General features: G+C 34.9%; 1 protein-coding gene across 13 annotated transcripts in view; it reads right to left on the reverse strand.

Annotated features, from left to right (window-relative positions):
* The window catches only part of PDE1A (phosphodiesterase 1A), a 209,032-nt gene that overhangs the window by 39,355 nt on the left and 147,017 nt on the right, over window positions 1-22,660 (reverse strand). For all 13 annotated transcript variants that reach the window (XM_035331261.1, XM_035331262.1, XM_035331260.1 and 10 more), the window contains 5 exons: window positions 18,605-18,718; window positions 5,853-6,035; window positions 5,354-5,420; window positions 4,198-4,314; window positions 2,651-2,791 (listed from right to left, as the gene is read on the reverse strand). In XM_035331261.1, the coding sequence (XP_035187152.1) occupies window positions 2,651-2,791; window positions 4,198-4,314; window positions 5,354-5,420; window positions 5,853-6,035; window positions 18,605-18,718 (622 nt within the window). The remainder of the gene's footprint in view (window positions 1-2,650; window positions 2,792-4,197; window positions 4,315-5,353; window positions 5,421-5,852; window positions 6,036-18,604; window positions 18,719-22,660) is intronic.

Genomic DNA, 22,660 nt, shown 5'->3' on the forward strand with positions numbered 1-22,660 from the left:
ATCTGGGATTTAAACTCTTGGGGAGGTTAATAGATTGTCTGCCATCTGTGATATCTAACTTTCTAACACACATCTGAAGTGTCTGAATCTTTTTTCTTAAGATAGACAGCCAATATCTTCTGGAAAATATAATGAACATTTTATTTCTTTAAATGAGACTGAAAATGTGTTATTCTTCACTGAAAGCTTTTTACAGGCTTGCGGAAAAGGATAAGTTCTGAACAGCCAAGCATTTTGGCAAACGCCAAAATATAGCTGTATTCCAGGTGCCCATAAAAGATAAAAAATGTATGACCTCCTCAAGAGGAGTCATAAAAAGGATTTTATAAAACCTTTTTCTAACATTTGCTTCTGTATGTCTTTCAGAACTCTGAAAAGATACAGTAAAAGCACAAGAATTTCAAATCACACACCAGTCTGCAAAACTCACAGAAATTTGTTATACAATTGCAACAAACTGATGTGAATATCATCCAAATACAAGAATTTGTTAGATGATATAGCAGAATTTAAAAAGCTACTGCAAGTAGCAATAAAAAAGCTGCTGCAAGCCAATGCAGTAATCTGAAGAAAAAAAAAAAATAGTTTGAGAAGACAACTTCAAATCGTTACTGAGTAGAGTTCAGTAATCAACCAGGCAACAGGAAAGGAAAAAAAAAAAAATGTTAAGCAGAACATTTGTGCATGATACTGATGAGTTCTCAGACTGCAAATGACATTTGGGACAGAAATACTTTGCAAGCTGCAGAATCACTAGGCCTTCTTTCAAACACTGATTTCTATAAACATTTCTTCTGCCTGGCAAATTGCATCTGTCTGAAGGCACTCTTGACTAAGTGTTGTCCTAGTTAGATAACTTTCCAAGAACTTTCCAATATCATAATTCAGCAATTCAAATGTGAATATTTAAAAACTGGCCTAATTTTATAGGAATATCTTGTACAGGCACTGCAAGATTAATGATCTTTTACAGCACAGTAACAGCAAAGTTTATACTTTTCTAAAAATATTTGTCTAAATCACATCAAAGTGCAGTTACAAGGTTAAGTTGCCAATTGGAGAGACCTTTCTTATCCTTCTGTGCACCTGGTGAAATTGTAGATATTCAAATACAAAACATATTCCTTCATTCAGTGTTCAGAGACACCTGAAGCGTGTTGCAAAGTTGTTTAGTCAATGGATAAACATCCCAAATTGAGTGGGATAGCTCATAAAATTCAAACCTTATCCTGGCATCACAAAGAAAATCTGGGATGCTACTGCCTTTTTTGAAGAGGGTAGGAGCACAGGCCAAGGGGATGTTTATAATGGGGATGTTTATAATCTGTGAAGAACAAAGGGATTTTTCTCCCTTTTAAGCTGTTTATCCTGCAACAGAGACATGTCTCACATCACTTCATACTTGCACTTGATCTCACAGTAGAAGACAAGTCTAGGACAGGAACCATGATTCCTTCAAGATTTTTTATTAAAATATGTTTTCTGTACGTGAACATCTTATACAACTGTAGTTTGGAGGCAGAGGGTTGCCCAGCCTATTCTTTGGTTTCATATAGAAATCTTTATCAAAAAGATTTTTCAATGTTGAAGAGAATCTTGGCTGGTGAGGACTACAGACTTCACTCTATAAATAGCACTTGCATTAATACATAGCTTGAAAACCTACACGTTTAGAAGTAAAAAGCTTCCTTTATGCTATAGAATTCTTGCAATGCCTAGGGATTTCTTGCCTCTGCTGAAGCCAATGGCAAAGCTTTCAGTGAGAAAAGGCTGAACATACGTGAATGATTTTCCTTTATTGTCTATCTATTGGAGCACAAACACTTAAACTGAGCCTGAAAATTTTTATTTCCAAAGGTCTAATGGCATTGTTTTGTGGCTCTGCAAATAGAAATCTCATGCTATCACTTTCCACTTTTTGTTTTTGTTTTGCTTTGTTGTTGTTTTTTGTTTTTAAGAAAAAAAGGTTATATCCATAATGAAGAAAAATCATCAAAAGAACATAACAGAAATGTCCATTTTCTTTCAGTCAATATTTACTTGTGTTGAGCAAACTGATAGTGAGGAACCTCCCACTACTCCTATTAAGTGAAAGATAAGTGATTAGAGTAAAAATGCTTACACAAATTAACTTCAGATTCCCAAATAATTACTAAAGAATACTGAGATATTGCAGTGATGCAAAACAAGGCAGTCCTAAATAAGGTTATAAACTTAAAGAAAAAGCAGCTCCAGTGTTTGAGTAAGGCTGCACTGATTCAATATACTTTTCAATGGCCAAGACCTCAGCAAATACTAAAGTTTCCTTGCCTGATCACACCTCCCAGGCTCCAATGTGGAAGCAAAAATTCTCACATTCCCACTCCTGCAAATGTACCTCTTTCAGTATGATACAAAATGCACAAGCCCAGGCAATGAAAAATGAAAACGGTTTAATTTTTTTTTTTTTTCCTTTTTTTCCTCTGCATCAAGAGATTTCCAGGCTGGAAAAACTGTTAAAATGACATGAAGTTCGCAGCCTGAACGGTAGTTTGGAATCTCTCTGCATAATTTTTGAGGGAGCTTTTTACTGAAAACACACATATACATTTATCCAAAACATCAGAGAGTCTGCAAAAAGAAGTAAATTGAACTTCATAGTATTTCTTACCATGATACCAGTGTGAATCATTATGTAATGCACAGTTTGAGTAACATCAGCTGCATGGATCAAATTGTGATATGGATTTTTGTATTTGCTATAACCAACCTCAAGAGCTTCAGCAAATGTAATAAGATTGGGAACAGGGATCTGGAGGAGGAAAGCAAAAATTAAAATAAATATTTTTTCTTGCAACAGATGCAAAGTTAATCATGCAATAAACAAACCACAAATAAGTACATCATAGAATTTAGTTAATAAATATGAAAAGAATAATTTAAAATGTAAAGGTCTAAAATCTAATATGCTTCTGGAAGTCTTCATCCAATTCTTGTAGATGTTACATCCTACTACATACACCATCCACAGCAGGTGGTTAGTGTACAAGAGACTTTAGACCTATCAATCAAATAGTTTTTAGAGGTTTCTGTCTGTATGCATGGATTGCTCATATAAGAAAGGTATAACAGATAGCAGCCAAAAAATAAGATTATTTCTTTTTCTTCATCAGCATTACATTGCCTGAGACAAGTTTTCCTTGAATCTGATAGTCTTCATTCCCTCCCTCCTGCTTCCTCCAAGCAATGTATGAAGTGCAAGTACTATCCACCACCATTTTTCCCCATATAATGAAATGATATTTTCCTAAAGATTTTTTAAATCATTATTTAAGATTTTTCTTTATTTAAATAATTTTATTATTATTATTTAAAAGCCCTGCAAGGTAAACAATGCTGTTGAGAATGGGTTTTAGCCCACCAAGCCAATAACATTGTGTACTTTCTGACTGTGCTGTTAATGGTGGCCCTGATGTGGTTCTGACTTCAAGCTCCCAAAGCACTCCTGGGAAAAGGTGAGTTTGTGGTATTGGTTAAGTCATTATTCAAACCAACTTCAAAATGAGCCAGCCTCTTCAAAGGGTGCAAAATTTTGCTGTGGAGAGGTTTTGAACTCTATTAAGACTTTAGCTCAGTACTATCATAGTGATAAATTTGACATTTGACCCGGTTTTTAATATCAGCCTTTCAAAGCTGGTTATAAATATTCCATATTGTATTGCAACACCCTGCAAACACTATCTAAAAGCAGCCTTCTCTATATGTATCATCAAAGTTGGTTTGGAGAGGAAGGTTCAGCTGAAACCTCTGAACAGTTTTGACCAACACACTATGAACTAGGCTATGAATAGAGTATGTAAGACTAACTACAGTTTTCTGCCTTATTAGGAATCTTTCTCCCATCTATTTAATCTATTTAATGCTTAAGGCATTTAACTGCTCAATAGCAACATCCCATCCCAAACTGACTTGACATTGGTCTACATAGCATTCAATTTCTTGGGCTGCAGAAACATTTGCCTGCTCTGGGTGAAGTTTCATTCAGTGAAACCATTGGCATATTATGATCTTCCAATTGTTCCAATTGCCATGTTCTACAACATTCTGCACTGCATTGTACAATAAAATACCATTTCAAATATATCCTGGCTTTCTTATATTTTAAATTTGATATACTTATTTTTGTATACGTATTTTTATTAGTAAATAGTTTCTGACCTTGAAACGGCTCAAAAGGTCGTATCGAGTAAACAGCTCATACATCATAAATTTCAGACTGTGCTCTCCACTTGCTTCATTTAGGGCAAATACGTCAAAAGACCATTTATCAACATCCTGTAAATGAGGGGGGGGAAAAATGAAGTTTCCATCTGTTTCAATAGTTTTCCAGCTCATCACTGGAAAAAACTATTTAGATATTTCGTGGGTCTGGAGTTTATTTTGGGGGGGGGGTGGGGGGGAAGGGGGTCAATTATTCACATTAATCACATTGATGACTATTTCAAATTTCAATTAATTCAAATTTCAATTTTCAATATTCAGTTAATCACATTGATGACTATTTCAATATTAATGATGAAAATAGTTGTGATAGTTATGAATAAAATACTCATAACATGACCCATGCAAATTTGCAACTTTCTGCACTTCAAATCAAAAGCCTTACTCTTTTACATTTAACATTCTGAGTAAAAATTTTCTGTAGAACCTGATGAAGCTAATGTGAATGTCTGTCCTTGAAATATGCTATTATGCAAGGTCATTAACAATATAGACATACAGCAATTTGTAAATAATACACTAGTTTCAGGCTGTTAGGAAAAAACATGAGGTACCACATCCTTTCTCAGAACATATTGTTCTTTATTGCATACAAAGCCATAGGAACTTGACATAGCTATAGGAATCTCAAATAAGAGATTGACTTACAGGTAAACTACAGTGATGCCTTAAATTCACAGAAATACTATACTTGTTCCATAAGCTGCAGCTTCTTTTGTTAGCTCCGTCCCAATACTACTTCCCCTTTTTCTTTCCAAAAAGGAGAAAAATGCTGCTGAGACACTGATAACCATACTAGTGGGAGCTGATACAATCATGGCTGTGACATTTTAATAAAAATTTCTGTATGATTTTGTCCTAATGCTCTAATAACATTGTTAAAATAAATCATAACTAAACAGTGAACCAATAAACAGAATCATATGCTATTTGTGAATTTTTAACTATTAAAGTTCTCTGTTTTCTGTGTTCAGTTCTGTAGTAGTAAATACTAAATACTGTTCAGTAGAAAAAATGCATTAATTTCACCCTAAAAGACACTAAAAATAAGTACTAATACATTCAAATTCCACAACAATTAAACTTTTTTCACCTTAAATGTTACAATCACTTCTGCTGGGTAAGCCAAACCAACCATGCTAGAAGTTCTACGGTACATCCTAAAAGAAGAAATAAAATATTCAGCCATAGAATTCCATCAAAACTTTATCTTTCATAATCTGTGAAACAACAATAAGCTATTTGAGGATCTGATCCCAAAGATGACATAAGTCTTTTTATGAACTTCTGAGAAAAACTCTTCTCCTGGGGTATTATTGTTTTATGTTCATGCAGTCTTTGGTACATTTTCATGTAGAAATTTCCAAGCTATAATGTTTATCACCAGAATTTTCCAAAATCCAGAAGATTTCATCACAAAAGTAGAGGTCTCATCTGGATTTCTGTACATAAAAATACAAAGATTACAGAAGTTGAACCTAAAATCTGCCTCAAAGATTTGCTTCAGGCTTCTCCCACCATTTTATGGGATCTTCAGCAACAGGCACTGTGGTTAAATGCAATGCTTGCTGTATTGAAAAAATAGCTCTCACCTTTCTACAAAAATCCCAGCCTGTACAGCATGCACAATGCTTCGGAATTTGGGTTTTTCTTCAGGTCTCCTCTTCACTATTCCCATTTCCCTCGTGAATGTAGAAGCTAACCAGTCCCGCACTTCCAGCGGGACAGAATCTGACTGGATGTCAGAGAGCTCATCCTCAGTGTCCAAGAGCCTCCTAAAAAATTAATAAAAGGTAACTGAGAAGATGGCAGATTGAAGCAAAAGGTGTATGGACATGTGAACAGCTAACAAAACTTAATTTAACAGGAGCAGAGGTTGTCTACAGAATTAACTTAGTACATCTTCAAATGCTTCTCTGGCAGACATACTCAGGCCTCCAGGAAGGTAGGCACAGCAGGTGTCTTCCTTTCTTCCCCTGTTCATATTCCAGTAGGTGAAAGATGCTCAAATGCAAGGTATCCAGGGAAAGGCAAGTGAAAGATTTTCCAATGTGACATTAACAGCTTTGGTGGATTGAAGCGTAATAATGAGTGATGAAGTCCCAAGGTGAGGTTTATAAGAGTGACTGACACAAATGCCTCTAGAAAGGGTGGGTTGATGCAATAACAAAGAATACCAATGACCCATCTGATCCATCTTCCAAAATGGTACCCAAAAAGTTTTACATGCAAAGAAAACTGTATTACCTAACAACACTATGGTGAATTAGTTTCAATGAACACCCTGTATACATGTCCATTGCATTATTCCAGTACAATTAAAGTATTAATGAGAATGAATTTCTTCTGTTTTGAGATTGATATTCCCATTGAAGGAAGGGTAACAAAATCATAACAGTAAAGATATTATACAAGATTAGATTACAAGTCAGCTGTCAATGTTCTTAATTTTTTAAAAATATAGAAAAGCTATGTGTACCTTTTGCAGAATGGAAAAAGTAACTTCACTTAAACAGAACTGCAGATCAATTTATTTAGAAGAAACATGTAACTAAATATTCTCCTAAAACAGACTCAATACTTCAATTCTACACTTCTATGAACATATCAGTATATGAAAACTGCTTTTTTCTTGCTATTACCTGCCCATATCACTCATCTGCTGGGGTTTTCTGAGAATCAAAGTGCTTATTTATTCTGGTAATAAGTTTTCCTTCATTAAGGTATGCAAGAAACTTCAATCAGGATGATCTTAACACACATAAAGCATGCCATCCTTTAAAAATATTTTATTAAAATAGCACCAATTTAATTGCAGACATTATTTGATTATGTAGATCTATTTCTCTGGTGATGTCTTTCTGAAAATACTTGAGTCTCCATGAATTGGACACAAAGCAATGGTGGACGAGGTATATTTAAGTGTGATTTGCTTATATATAACTCCATTGATTCTTCCTCCTATCTGTACACTTTCATATATTTTTAACAGCTCTTTCACACTTTTTGCTTTCTTTGTTTCCCTTCATCACCATTTTCAAATCCTTGCCTAATCCAGGTCATTTCTGGCATATAGAAGAATTGAGCAAAAACATGGCTGATGGAGTCCAAATGTACATCTAATCCTGAGGGATTATAGGACAATGCCTAGTAGGAAGCATGATGCCAGATGTGTCATACAAATTATTAGTGAACAATGAAACATAGGATTTGTAGGACTTGACAACTAGGATTTAAAAAAAAAAAAAAAAAAAAAAAAAAACAAACATAAAATTCTCCCAGCATCAACACTGCTTACTGAAATAAGAGCAGGAATATTCCTATTTCTTACAGACATAAAATGTTAGACTACAAGTGTCTTCAACACAGGGCGCAGGAGGAGCGGAATGGATAAGAATTATGAGATTTTTCTGGCAGTGGGAAACTCACCAGAAGTCAGTAATTTAAGTTGGAGGAGCAGGACTTCTGCAGAAGAAAGTATTTGGGTAAATTATCTTGCAAAACTGAACTCAGTCTAAGACTGTCAATAGGTCAAAAGCTATAGATTGATTTTATTCCACTAATTTAAAACTATGCTATAGTCCACTTAAATCTCTACTAGTCTAATGCTGATATTAAATATCCCTGGAGAGATCAGTACTTTTTTATTTCTGATGAATACTTGGTATTTGATGTATTTGTAGTATAATCAGGAATAAACATTACAATCCCTAAAACAGTTCTATAACTATCCAAAATGCTACTCAAATGACATGAAATTATTCCAGCAATAAAAGGACCACTGCCATTAGGCTATCTCAGAGCCCACTGCATGAAGAACTCTACATACATTTGCTATAGTCTGGTGCAGAACTGAATTTGGGACTAAGTCCTGAACTTTGCAGATATTAGCCACTGGAGTAAGAATTAAGGCTAGCAAGACAGACTGCAGTTTCTCTAACTTTTTTAACCATTCATTTGTAAAGCAGGAGGACTATTCAGCCTGTACATGATAGCAATGAAGTTACTTTATGAAGACAGAACAGAGAAACCAGAATTTGAAAAAAGTGTTGAACCAAGATCTTTTGCTCAGTTTCCTGAACACTCCAGGAATTTTCGTGACAGCACTCCTTTCTGATGAGAGGTGACTGAACAATGTTTTATGTGAAAGACAGAGATTAAGTGTTTCTGGTTCCTACTCAAATCAGTAGGAAAGCAACTGTAACACAGAATTACAGTGTAAGCACAATCCTTTGTAAATATCAGCTCTTACAGATACCTCAGATCAGAACACCTTCAACATATAACCTCAATAACTTCTCCAGAAGAATTAGTTCTTTTCAGAAGCCTAACTGAGGCAACATTTAAGGATAGGAAGTAAGAGCTAGTAACAGTCTATTTTTTACATCTTCCTGACCTTTTGAATTATACGATTCATATTGGGGAAAATTACACATGGCATATGCATTGCTAGAAATGGCCTTTGAATAAATTAACTAATGACTGTCATTATTCAGTAATTACAGAGACAGGGTTCATCTATGGATCTACACAGCTGAATAAGTGGATGGTTAGATGGATCTATAATTTGATGGTAATTTTGTTTAGTAAAGAAATTATTTTTTTATACATTACACTATGCATAGTACGCTTAGTTATCACAAATTGTTTGAATCCAATACTGAATTAATTTCATAGTTCATTACTTTTGTCCACTTCTATTCATCTATCTATACCTTGATTAAAAAATATAGTATTTCCATTACATTTCCATGGGTGTGTATATATATATGTATACATATGCCATCTTGTGGATTCTGTGAAATATATCTTTAATTGTTCACCTTTTTACTGATTATGAAAACACTTCTTTGAAATTACCCAAATTTATACCTTAAGATGTAAAAATCTGAAATGGTTTTATCAGTACTTCTATATAATACATACTTGTAAACAATACATGTATAAATTTTACTAAAAGTAACACAAAGAACCTTCAGCAGAAGCATCAAAACTCACACATATTAACAAGAAGTATTAATAATATTTTACCACTTACACTATAGCAGTAGCTAAAATTTGTGTTTTCATCCCCCTTGAATTATATTTTGATTTTGATGAGCCACCGTTTATTATTAGTTTGCTTTTTAACATGGATCTTGTTTTTATGTTGAGCTACTTTTAATCTTGGTTGCTGGCTGCTATTCTGTACATGCAAATCACTAGAGTGAACTAAGCAGATGACAGAGCCCCTTCTACATGCCTGTCCGTCTTGCTGTTCCTGTTGGTCAGAACTTAACTGAAAAAAAGGCTGGCTCCCAGCAGATGTATTATGATGTCACTCTGGTGCAACCACTAAGCATTATCACATCATCATTGCTTTGAAAAAAATTCTACAATGCAACATTTTCTATAATTACTGGGGGAAAAAAACTAATAATCAGAAATGTATATTAAGAACAATTTTATTCCTGAGCATTTATACTACTGGTTTTTTAATGTATATCTACTTAGAATGCACACCTACATAGAATGCACAGATTTAAAAGCTTCAGTAAAACCAGTGAATCAATAGGAAGTTTGAATAGGAAGTGCTTGGGTTTTGCCTAGTGAAAGTTATTACTTTCTAGATAAAAGGAAAACATATTTACATAATTTTGCGTTCTATAATTCTATTATGTAGACTTCCAGCTCCAACCTGCTACTTCATGGATCACAGGTGAACAGGTAAATTATTTGGGATTATTCGGAATGCCTTTACAATGACAAACATTGTTAAACCATTAAACTTCATGCCAAATGTTACAGAGTTTGTTTGTTTGTTTTTTTAAAAAAACACACATTTTGCAATATAAAACTTTACATAGATTCAAAAATGCCATCAGAAAAAATAATGACTAAAATAACAAGTGTCAAGAAGAAAAACTGTACCAATATGAATCCCTTCAACTGGGAAGCATGAACTCCAATAGCCCAGTTTAATTAAATATATATACCAGGGCACATGATTTAGCTTTTTCTTCCCTGAAACTAAGCAAAACTTTTAAATGCTAACAAACAAACAAAGAAGGTTGAACAGCATGGTCCACAGAAAGTACTTTTACTTCAACACAAATTCAGAATTGCAGGGTTACATACAATTATTTTCCCCATATATCATTAGCCTATTAAGTAGATGCAATATGTGGAAGAGATATGTGTAGGAAGGAGAGGGGGAGGCTTAGGTTATTTAATTCTGTTCATTGCATGATTGGAGCTCCCATTGACAGTAGTGGGAATATGGTAAGGTATGGTCCATGGCATTTCAGCTTAGCAATCAATTAATGCTGCAGTCATAGTAACTAATAACCTGATCTTCTTGTCATAGTACCGTGTTTTTCTGTCAAGAATAATTCTTCAAAATTCAAGTAGTGATAATTTCTAGCTCTCTTTTCATTTAATCAGAATTTTAAATATGGTAATGGACTAGTCAGAAGTACATTTCTTTTCCCTTAGGAATACGTATCTGATATATTGTGGAGGGGAAGAAATAATAGCAAATGAAAAAAAAAAAAAATTAGATAATCACTACAGGGAAAAAAAAATCATCAGTGCCGATCAGTCATTCTGCTTAACAGAGATGGTGAAAGATTTAAACAACGCAATGATGCATTTATGGGGGCCAGAAGAAGAATTGACTCTTCATCATTTAGCCAATCAATCACACTGATGACCAACTCCTTAACAGTAAATTCATCAAAGTCCTATCTTATTTTTGGAAGGTCCAAAAATAGAATTCACATTTTCATCAATTAATTGTGTTGTAGTTTCTCACTATCTTCCTGAAATAGCATGAATCAATATATTTATTTTCTATTTACATCCTCTATCTTCCCTTACAATTTCCACTTATTTCCAGTAAAAAAAAAAAAAAAAAAAAAAAAAAAAAAACTCTTGACTTCCACTAAAGATAAATGAATTGCAAAAATTATTGTGGTGCGCTTTTAGTGTATAAAGGCCTTTCTAAAAAAATAGTGCATTAACAAACATGTCACACTCTTAAAATTTACCACATTCTTAGAAGAATTGTCCTCAGATAAAGATGAATTAGCTACAATAAACACCAAAGACTCTGGATGAAATACAATTATTACAACAACAGATAACTGATGGGGGAAGGGCCATTTTTACTGGAAACATCCACTTATTGACACATGCTGCCTCTCAACTACCTTTTCTATTCAGAAATACAGACCTACATATCAAAGGCCATCAACAATCTTAAGATTCAGGTCAGGATTTTTTTATTTTTATTTTTTTGTTTCCCAGGAGTATATCTGTAAACTGATATATTTTCCCATTTTTATTCAGTTGCTTTAACATGTTATTCTGGAAGCTCTATTGGATAGGAACTACTGAGAGCCATGATTCTCAAATAAATTAATAGTAATAACTTTGAGATAGAAAAATTCAATAACTTTTGAAAAGGGATGCAGCCTATTTATTAAATATCCTAAATGAAATGAACTGCAGAATTGTAGTCAGAATTTAACAGATTTTCAGTAACCTCAGTTTTTTTTTGTTTTTAAATAATTTTGATGTTATTTTAAACTTTCCTTTCAAAATAGCCTTTGGCTTAGTACAAAAGATTTTGAAGGTTTATCTTAATCTTCTATACAGGTGAAATACACTGACTTAATCTCAATACAACAAGCTTTTTCTGAATGATTTCTTGGTATCATTTATGGATTCGCTTAATGGATGAACTGAATGATTTTCTTCAAATGATACATTTATTACTGGCAAAGCAACTTCAGCAAAGAATATTTAACCATGGGTTAAACATTGCAAAATGTTAAAAAAAAATATGGAGGACAGCAATACACACTCAGAGCATGCTTGTCTAATTGTTAATACTTAAGATTAAGATTTAACTTCATGTCAATTAATTGTCATGCTTAATAATTGTCAACTCTGATCTCTCCTCCACTAAGTCATCTCAGAGAGGGCTCAAAGTCCATATTTTTCATCTGGTAAATAATTACCGAATCAAATATCCCATTCCTCTTGTTTTATCCTTGTATCATTAAGAAGATTATTTTCTTTAAACTTTCTCTGATTTTTTTAAAAAAGTTAATTTTGAGGGGTAATATTGTCTAGTTCCTCAATGATGACAACTGAACTAAAATAAATTACATCATTGACTGAGTGTCCTAATGCACTGAGAATGAAACACAGTTACCTTCATGTGTAAATGAACAAATCTGTCTTTTCCAGTACATAGATTGGGAACATACACTTTTAAAAACTGAGCAACCTAAATCTCTTTGATGTAATAGAATTTCTCTCTCTCAGCCCTTGAACCTGCAAAGGTTTGCCAGTGTGAGTGTCTCCAGTGATGACCCTGAATAGATAACGGTGTCTTGATTAGTACATCTTCCATAAGCAAAGCCTTACAATCAGTGAAACATGATTCACAAAGTCAACTGTATTTTGTACACGATGTGTAAGTGGGACCTGAATGCAAATGGCCCTGTAATGTTAAGCAACCAACTCCTGCTGTGAGATGCTAAGCTATGCAGCAGCTATTCCATGCTGATTTAGTGGTCATTTAGAGCTTGCAACACCAATACAAAATATAGCTTGTGAAATAAATAAATAAATATATATATATATATATATATATAAAGCCTTCACTGAGTTTTGTTATTATTTTGTTTTAAAATACAGAGAAGCTGCTAAATCTAAGAAAGATAAGAAAGTGAAAGAGAAGGCACAAGGGTACCATATTAGTATAACAGTTAATTATTTTTTGGAGATTACTAATTACTAGTCTCAGACAGATCTGCTGCCATGGACTCAATTTGTTGCGGTACAGAGAACCTTGAAACCACTAGGCAACAGCATTCTGCTCATAAATATAATTAAAGTTGTGTACTGGAAGTTGCCTAAAAATAGGCTACATTGATCATTCCTCACCCTGGGATCTCTGGGAATCAGGGGAGAATTTAATTTAGTTGGTAAACTTCATTATATTACACAGAGCTCTATGAGCACCAGCATCTAGCCAAATTGTTGCTCCTTTCTTTTTCTTTAGACTCCATGTGACAAAGATACATGTTCACATTCCTATCACAAATACTTCTGTGGTGTACTCTTAAGAGTCATGCCAGCATTTGGTGATATGCAGTGATGTTAACTCTAACTCTTGCAAGTGACACAATCCCAATTTAAAGCTTTTCCCTTTTGTCCTCAATTTGAAGATTTGTTTGTCCCTGCTTGATGTTTGGTGACAGCAGAAATACTCGGTGCATTAATAGAGCAGTGAACTGAAATTCAGTATGGTCCAAGATGCTTATTATAACAGCAGTCACAAAGATTGGGTTTAATGACCTCCTTTTTCACTAATACTATATGTATCAGAATGTGTACATTTTTTAGTAAGAGCTTTTTCTCAAGGACTCTGTTTAGCATTATAGTATCATTGAAATACCTTCAGTATTTCCAAATCTCTCATGCAAACAGATGACACATATTGTTATAACACCCTTAATGAGATTAACTTTCTCTTTCAAGAATGTGGCAATAACTCGTATTTGTTATTTTTTTCTTGTGGAATCAAACAAAGATGTTCAAAGCAATTGCTAGCTATATACAACAGATCTAATTCATATATTACTGAAATATGGTCTACTTTCAAAAAAGTTTTCAAAAGGTTAAAGCCTTCTTAAAGGGCATTATACGCTCTAAAACAAACTAATATCTAGGTGTGGAATTGAAATGGTACAGATAAATATCTTCCTGAAATCAAGTCTATTTGATAAAATATTAAAGCACTTTAAAAATGTAAAATAAGACCATGATTGGAACAAAATATTCTGACTTTATCGAGAATGACTTAAAAATGTTCACCACAAGAAGTTTAAATTTTAAGGTTTTATTGCCTCTCAAATGCTTTTTTTTTTTTCCTGTAATCATGTAATTTCCATACACATTTTATCTGACTTATTTTCTTCTCACTTAGCATGGATAAAGTGCTATGTTTACAAGGAATGGAACAGCTGTCCTGACTGAATTATCAGCCTGTATTTATTTCCTGTTTGACTCCAAAAATCCTTCTTCCACTACCTTGAGCCAAGTGTCAGGTACAAACGGAGACAATTCTGCAAGACTTGTCAGAATTATTCATAACACCTATTGAGTAAGTTTGAACTTCTTCCACACAGGAGATCTGCTGAGGGGTTGGAACTGGAAGATGTTCACTGATTGTTCTCAGCTGACAACAAACCTCCTCTTCAGTGACTGAAGTGCTAGTTTTCTTTCAAGGAAGCATTTAGTGTGGCTCACATTTACTCTGTACTGAGAGATGCAACAGTCCTAAAAAGCACCCATTAAAGAAGCTTGTTAATTAACATGGGGACACAGTTAATTAAGCTCAGAGGAAAGCAGCGCATATATACTCATGATTTCTCTGTGCTTTTCAACTTCCCATCACCTCAGAACCCTTCACAAGGCATATTGACAACTAGTGCCCCAAACCAATTTCTCATAATTTTGGAATATTATTCCTACTGTCTGGCTAGTTTCTAAGGAACAGCTTAGAAGCCAGACAGTTCTGAGAGTTCTGCTCACAGATCTCCATAAATAAAACCTGATGTGTTATTTCTCTGCCTTTTCCACAACCCATCTGCCTACATTTTTAGAAAGAGCTTGTATGGATATAAGCATTTTTAAAAACTAGGTACACCTACTATTTTATTCTCAGATTAAACGCTACAGTGCAGAGCAACAGACAGAAGGCAAATAAGAGGATCTGAGAAAGATACCTCTTATTTGGCTAAAGGGTTTGAATTCTGTAGCCTATTTCCAGATGCTGTTTGCATGCTAAATAAGATTCAAAGTGCTGACAGTTTACACGTTTGATTGTACATGCATGTGCATACACAACAAAATGCATCAAATCTCAAATACAGTAACAGGAAAAAACGGATCTCTCCTAGTGTAAGTTGCCTGTCTAAAACTGCAGAAGGTCCTTCAAGAGAAAGGGGGTGGGACAACTGGTCCACGTGTGGCTGAGCAACCTCTGACTGCAGCCAAAGTTTGCATTCTAATTCTCCTTTCATTCAGTTGTGGAGATCCTAATAAGAGGATGCATTCCTGTATTTTACCTCTATATTCCAGGCCTTGAAGCCTGCAGAGATGCTTCCAGATGAGAAGTATTCCCTGCAATAAATTTTATTATGCTGTTAAATAGGTTGTAAATCATAACATAAGGGATGCATTAGATGGCAAACTTTCTCTTCGTTACTGTTCCTAATCTGACTGTAGAGATATTTAGAACCTTCTCTCAGCTGATATTGAGGTCTGTCTCCCAGAAAGGGGAAGAAGAGAACGTGACAGACAGGATCCAGTTTTGGGTGGCTGGTTGAAGATGAGATCAATTAATCAGGACAAATCTCAGGGCTGAAGTATGGGCAAATAAAAAGCAGGGGTATTTTCATGCAAGTTGAAGGCACTCTGTATCGAACTTTTGGTCCTAATCCTACAATACTTCGTACAACCAGATATCATTGCATTTTCTGTTTTATAAGTCAAGTTTCAGGAACTATTATATCCCATGAAGTATGCAGCTTTCTTTTGGGACCTACTTAATAGAAGTAATAAGTACTCAGACAGTTTTCTCACTGCTCTGCTAGGTGTATAAATTCTTATTGTTGTATGCTGTTGCAATTACTTTCATCAATACAACAATCCGTGTCTGAGAAAACTTGCAGAAACCAGTTGAACTTTGCAACATATAGAAGTGCATATTCAGGCTCAGCTGGAACAGGTCATTTTATTTATGAACTAAACTATTATTTCTAATCTTCTAGTGGGTACGGTTAACCCAGTTCCAGACTCCTGACTGCAGTTGCTCTACATAGGACAAAGAACCTGTATTCTTTGGGAGGATAAAGGACAAATATAACCACACAAGCTCACTCCAGTCTCAATCACCATTTGACTTGATATGCTGCTTTTCTTTCTTAAGAATTAGTTTCCCAGAAGCTGGAGAAATTTTTTCTCCAAGTTTTTCTTTAAATGATTTAGCACAGATTTAGACTACAGAATACTGCTTGTGGTATTTAAAGCATGATTACCTTTACAGTTTGGCATTCAAAAGAGCTTACTATGAAAGAATCACTTGAGACTACAGTTTCACTCTGCCACATAATAAGTGTCTTAATTTATATATTGTTTTTAATGAGGAAGAGAAAAAAAAAATGAAACAATTTTATAGATAATATTTTACAACTAAGAAGTGGAAGCTCAGTCTGTATTCCTAGCATAAATTTAACACAAAGGCCACCAGATCCAAACAGTGCCTCACTCTAAGTCTGAATCTAATGGAGACTACATTACTCCAGATTGAAAACAAGCTGAAACACTATAAACAAAAATGAAGAATATGGGGTATAAAGTGCAAAACACAATAAATAAGAATAAATGTTGAAAAATTGGTTTTATTAAAGTTATTTCATTCTTAAATATTACCCATAGCATAGGTAACATGCTTTATATGTCTACCTATATCTCAAAAATATAGGTATAGGTATGCAAGGAGTTATATAAACTGTATGCTTAATGCATTGGTATAGTGAATGATACCGAAATTTGAGCTCAGTTTCAGGTTGTATCGGAGAAGTATTCAATAAATTAGAACAAACACAGATACCTGTCTCAGAAATAAATATATGCACAGTATCATATAACCTGATTTAACTACCAGCATTTTTAATTATTCTATTTAATTTCATGCAGTTTTCACACCAGGCCCAGGTGCCTTGGAACTCACACAAGCTGTTTTGCCCAAGTCTGTTCAGTTCAGCTTAATTTAACTGAGTTTGTAAACATAAGCCCTTTCAAATTCACTGAGATTTCTGATGCTTTTCAAGTTGTGCATTTAACTTGGGATCACTAACAATATTTCTGACAGTGTCCCTAAGAATGATACTGTGGTTGACAGGCTCCTCAGGAAGTCTCCTTGCTTACCACTGTTTTATCATCTTTTACAGAACTAAATGTGTGTTAACTCCAAAGGCAGGACACCGGTGTAAGTGATTCTGCCAACCTAGTCTGTAGTGTAATCTGGGAAAAATAGAGTATTGATGCCAGCTTCATCTGCTATTGTTTTCATCCTTCTGTGTCCAAATGGGTAGGCTTTCTATCACCCAATAGTAGGTGCTCCAGATTATGGACTTGCAAGGTTTGGTGAGTGAATCATACACATCAAAGGAAAATAAATAGGAAAAAGCTAGAGCTGTAGTTTAAATGATGTACCAAATTTTCATACTTGCAAGAGAGCAACTGACATACTTAGGTCCATGCAATAATTAGTATGATGGCAGACTTCCTAAATATCATATGGAATCAAGACTAGACATAGACTGTATGCTCCAGATGTACTGAAGAAGGTTTGACAGACAATTTTATGAGAACATTCTGCTTAGAAAAAAAAAAAAAAAAAAGAAAAAAAAAAACTTTTAAGAGGCCAGCAAGTTGAAATAAAAACTGTAAGTTGGCTAGTTAACATCAATTATAGTACATATCTTAAATTTCTTTCAAGAAGCCAAATACTTAGAACTTCTAATTTCATTCAAGTCAACCCACATTAAAGATGATTGCCAGTCATACTGCCAGTAACAATAATCATAAACAAAGCATCAAATACTATAAAATAAATCACAGCTTTTCATGAATTTATGTATTAAGGGGACAGATTTTAATATCCTGAGTCATCTCTGTGAGCACATCATTCCCAGACAGATCTTTTTTTTTTCAGAGATACAATCCTCAGAATGACTATCAGTATATGGCCTCTGGGGGAAAGAAAACCCATCATCCCTCCTTCAGAAAATTCTTGTGACTTTATACCATGGACATATGACAAGTGAGGGAGATAAGCACTGAGCAAACCCTCCAGACAGCTACACCTGACCTTTAGAATTTCACTTGCTTTAACCTTGTCACTAAGAGACCTAAAAGCCATATATTGTTCTACTGATTTGTGGAGACCTTTAGCTCACATCATTTACAACTACATGCAAAGACTATATTTCTAAAATGTGACTCCCAACATTTCTTCCTTTTTAAAACTAAAATGGTCTTAAATTAAAAGAGGGTAGGTTTATATTAAATATTAGGAAGAAATTCTTTGCTCAGAGGGTGGTGAGGCACTGGCACAGGTTGCCCAGAGAAGCTGTGAATATCCCATCCCTGGAGGTATTCAAGGCCAGGCTGCATGGGGCTTTGGGCAACCTGGTCTACTGGGAGGTGTTGGAACTAGATGCTGTTTAAGGTGCCTTCCAGCCCAAACCATTCTACGGTTCTATTCTCTCTGACTTACCTGGTTTCATCGATATAAACTGCCTCCAGCACAGATGCTGCATATTCAATATTCTTTTTTAAATCCACCACATTAATGTCACCCTTCTCCAGCTGCTTCACCAAGCATCGTAATCTGTGGAAAAGAAAATAAAAATGTCGGTGCATTGCTTCTATCAAATTTTAGTAACAGCATTTTCTATCTAAAGCAATGGAATATCCACTGTGGAGGAAAGAGACTTTCAGTGCATCTCATCTTTAAAGAAATAAAATAAAATAAAATACCAAGTTTTTAGAACACACATAATGATCAACTGTCCATTTTTGCAGCTTGCCAAATTTGTAAAATCTATTAAGAAAAGTCAAAGGACTCAATAACTATGATCAGAGCTATTTTATATTAATTTGTGGCACTGCTATGATGCCTGAGTCTCTAATTTTGTTTAAATAATAAACAAAACTTTGCAAGTTGTCATACTATGATTTTTCCATGCTTAGGAGGTCAATTATGTCTTTAATATCCACTACATGTAATTTGTTTCATTTTAAAGTCTTTATTTTTTATTTGAGCATCCAGTATGTTTTTGCTGCAGAATATGTGTTATTATGAGCTAATGTGGAACTCTATTGCTTCTGTGTTTACGGAGAATTCATCATTACACCAGAAGAAAGGTGGTGCGTATGGCATTAGAAAAATCCAAATATTTTCCCAAGTGTGCTTTTGCTTTTAGTTTTGAGAACATTCTTTTACATTACAAACATAGCTACGCCCAAAAGAGATTTTGTAACACATCAACTCAAGCCTCTGTAGCAACACACACAGACAAACTACTTGAACACCACATTCTTCCTAAATTCTTTGATGAGAAGAGAACTCCTGACACTGCTCACGTTAACCTTATGAAGAAGTGACAGCACTGTAGTGAAATAAAAATGTATCTGTAACTGTGTAGAACTGTGACTAAATGGTTGTTTAAAGAAGCATGAGTTTTTTTTTTCTTTTTGTGTTATATATATTTTTAGTGAAATGATCTACAAGTTTTTTATCATGCAAGACAGATATTTGTATTTAAAGATACATTATTATTTTAACAATTTTCATGAAATAATCTTTTTTATGTGAAAAAATTATGTGAAACAAGCATTTACTTTAAAAGTGGGTTGAAACTAAGTCAGCACCAGATGTCTACTTTCAAAAGAAATCTGATGTGAAAAATACTATAATATGAAAAGAATATAAACAATACAAAAACAAATAGAAATAATGAATAAATTGATAGAAATAATAAATAGTTAAAGGAAATTATGGAAGTCTGATGTCCATTTATTTTTATTAGGCATATAAAATATTTCATTTAAGCTAATTAAAATGCATGAATTTTTAAAAATGAAGCAATGTTTGTAAAAAAAAAACTCCCATAAATTTGTAAAGTACTGCTTCATCATAAAACCAGCTTCACATTTTTCCCATGGACTTAAGCATAATTATGTCCAAGCCTGAAAAGATAATTTTAGCAAGTGGAGTTTTAAAAGATCAGCTTCCTCACTTCTCCAAAGTCTTAATTCAGTTGAAATTAGTATAGAACTAAGGAATAATAGGGCTCTTAGCAACCATAATTACTTGGCATTTTACACAGTGCATTGCAAATAAACAGAATGGATAATTTAGAGGTGTTTTTTTGTTTGTTTGTTTGTTTGTTTTTCTCAGAAAGGTGAGGTAGGTGGCTGAAATACCGTGGGAGTGCATCTCCTACACAGAAACAACCTTATGCATATGGAAGCCTTTCTAGGACATAATTCCCTCCAACTTAGAGCACCTATAGACTGTCACTAATTCATTGAGTAGACACTCAGCCATCAGTGCTCAGCACATGCACATTAACTCTCTTGAGAGGTCTGCTCCTCAGAAATGCATGCGTACACACACCACACAAATACCGTCCTGAACACCAGTGCCAAAATGCCCAGGTGAGGCCGGTAGCACCACTGCCCTGACTTGCCAATAGCTGCAGGGCAGTTTCACCACTTGCACTGTTCTCTTGTTGTTTGACTGAAATTATCTTGGAATTGTACTTTCCAAGGTGGAAGGGTAAACAGATTCAAAAATGCAACATTTTGCAGGGGGAGCCAGGCTACATTACAATTGCAGTTCAAAATGGCTTCAAACTCTTTGATTTCCAGTAGTGTTTTTAGCTCTTTGTGTGGCTCTTATGTTACCTTAGGACACAGATCAAACAGATATGTAGAATCATTTTATACTTGCAGGAGGAAAGGAGACCCTGTGGGAGCTAGTAAACCATGATGACCTTGCAAAGTTTTACTGCATAGGTGGCAGTCAGCTGATGTGACTTGCCCTGTAATTATTGTTCTTACTCTAGGAGGAATGCAGAACAAAATAACAAGCAACGCAATTTGGAAAAGCTGTTCAGGCACAGGTGAAGTGATTCTGAAGAGGTTACAGAGCCACAAAAAGACAAAACTTGCACAAATTGGTACTACTAGTGACCTTGCCACCTCACCTATCCATACCTTTGCAGGTATGTCCTCAAGAGCGTCTGCTCATTGCAGTGAGCTGACCCTCTGCAGCTCTGTCATAGAACCACAAGATAATTTTATTTGGAAGGGACCTCCACCCAGTCCAAGACCTTGATCAAAGCAGGGCCAGCCTCAAAGTCAGATGTAACTTGAAATTTAGATCAAATCGCAGTGGGGCTTGAGTTTGGAATATCCGTGAGCATGGAGATTCCACAAACTCTGTGGGCAACTTGTTCCATTACTTAACCAGCCCCACTGTGGATTATTTTTTCTCCAATATCTACTTTGAACGTCCTTTGTAGCAACTTGTTCCCATCAGCCCTCATCCTTTGCTGTGCACTTCCAAGGAAAGCCTGGATCCATCTGTGGTATAATATCCCATCAGCAAGCTAGAGACAGCCATAAAATCCTTCCACAGTGTTTCTGTGGACAGACACCTGGAAATCCTGTCTAGAAAACTGGACTTCCGAGGCAGCAACATAACTTAAGTGGGTTATAACATTATCTGAGCAGTCATATGCACTCAAAATACTGTGCTTTAAATGAAAATTGCCAAAGATTTAAAAATGTTCTTTTGGTAAAGAATAAATAAATATGTCAATTTATAAGACAAAACAGGAAGTGGTAAAATACTATAGCCCAACATTTGGCAAGACAAAGAAAGTTCTGTAAAATGAAGAAGGAAGGAAAAGAACTAAAAACTAACGAATACTACAGCTGTACTGGACAGGATTGTTTGCTATTTGTTTGCTTTTGTTGAATTAAGTGTAGTAAATGGAAAAGAAATATGAGAAATATGATATGCTACTTAAAATTGGAGCTATTGGTGTGATGCTGCCTGTGAACCACAATACTAAGAAGTAATAGTACAGCGAAAAAAATGGGGGGGTTAATAATTGTGAAATGGAAAAATGAACTGGTGTGTGGTACAAAGAAAACCATATGCAGAGCTAATATAACGCAACATGAAAGAAATAGATTTGTGGAGAAGAAGAGTTTATTTCTCTCAGGACAACTGACAACAACATTTTAAAACTAGCAGTCCCAATTTGTAAGGGTGAAAGAGACATCTGCAAGTAATAAAGGGAGTGGGTGGAGAACCATCTTCTGGTAAACACCATTAACAGCACTGTGGTATTAAAAAAATACCGGATGATCCAAGCACACTTTGCTCCCACCTACTTTTGATAGCGCTTTCTGTGAGGTGAGCAGGAGGCAGTGCTTGCCCAGCCCTCACCCCTGTGCATCTGACACTTCTGTCCAGCTGTGGGCAACAAGCTCTGAAGTCCAGACAGCAACACAGCCAAAACAGGAGAAAAGAAGGAAGGATTTGACTGGGAGCAGAAGTTGAATGTTCTTGATTAACAGTATCAAAATCAGGATGCAGTTCTTCCCTCCTTCCCCACTGAAATTCTCTTTACCCAACATTTGAATTAAAGCTTTGAGAAACTCAAACTTTCAGGGGTTGTACCAGATTAACTGAGGAGAGATTTTAGGTTATTTATGAAGGTTTCCTATGACAGTTTCAGTAATAAGGAGGGGA

Source organism: Oxyura jamaicensis, chromosome 7 (assembly GCF_011077185.1).
Source record: "Oxyura jamaicensis isolate SHBP4307 breed ruddy duck chromosome 7, BPBGC_Ojam_1.0, whole genome shotgun sequence".
NCBI classification, from domain to species: Eukaryota; Metazoa; Chordata; class Aves; order Anseriformes; family Anatidae; genus Oxyura; species Oxyura jamaicensis.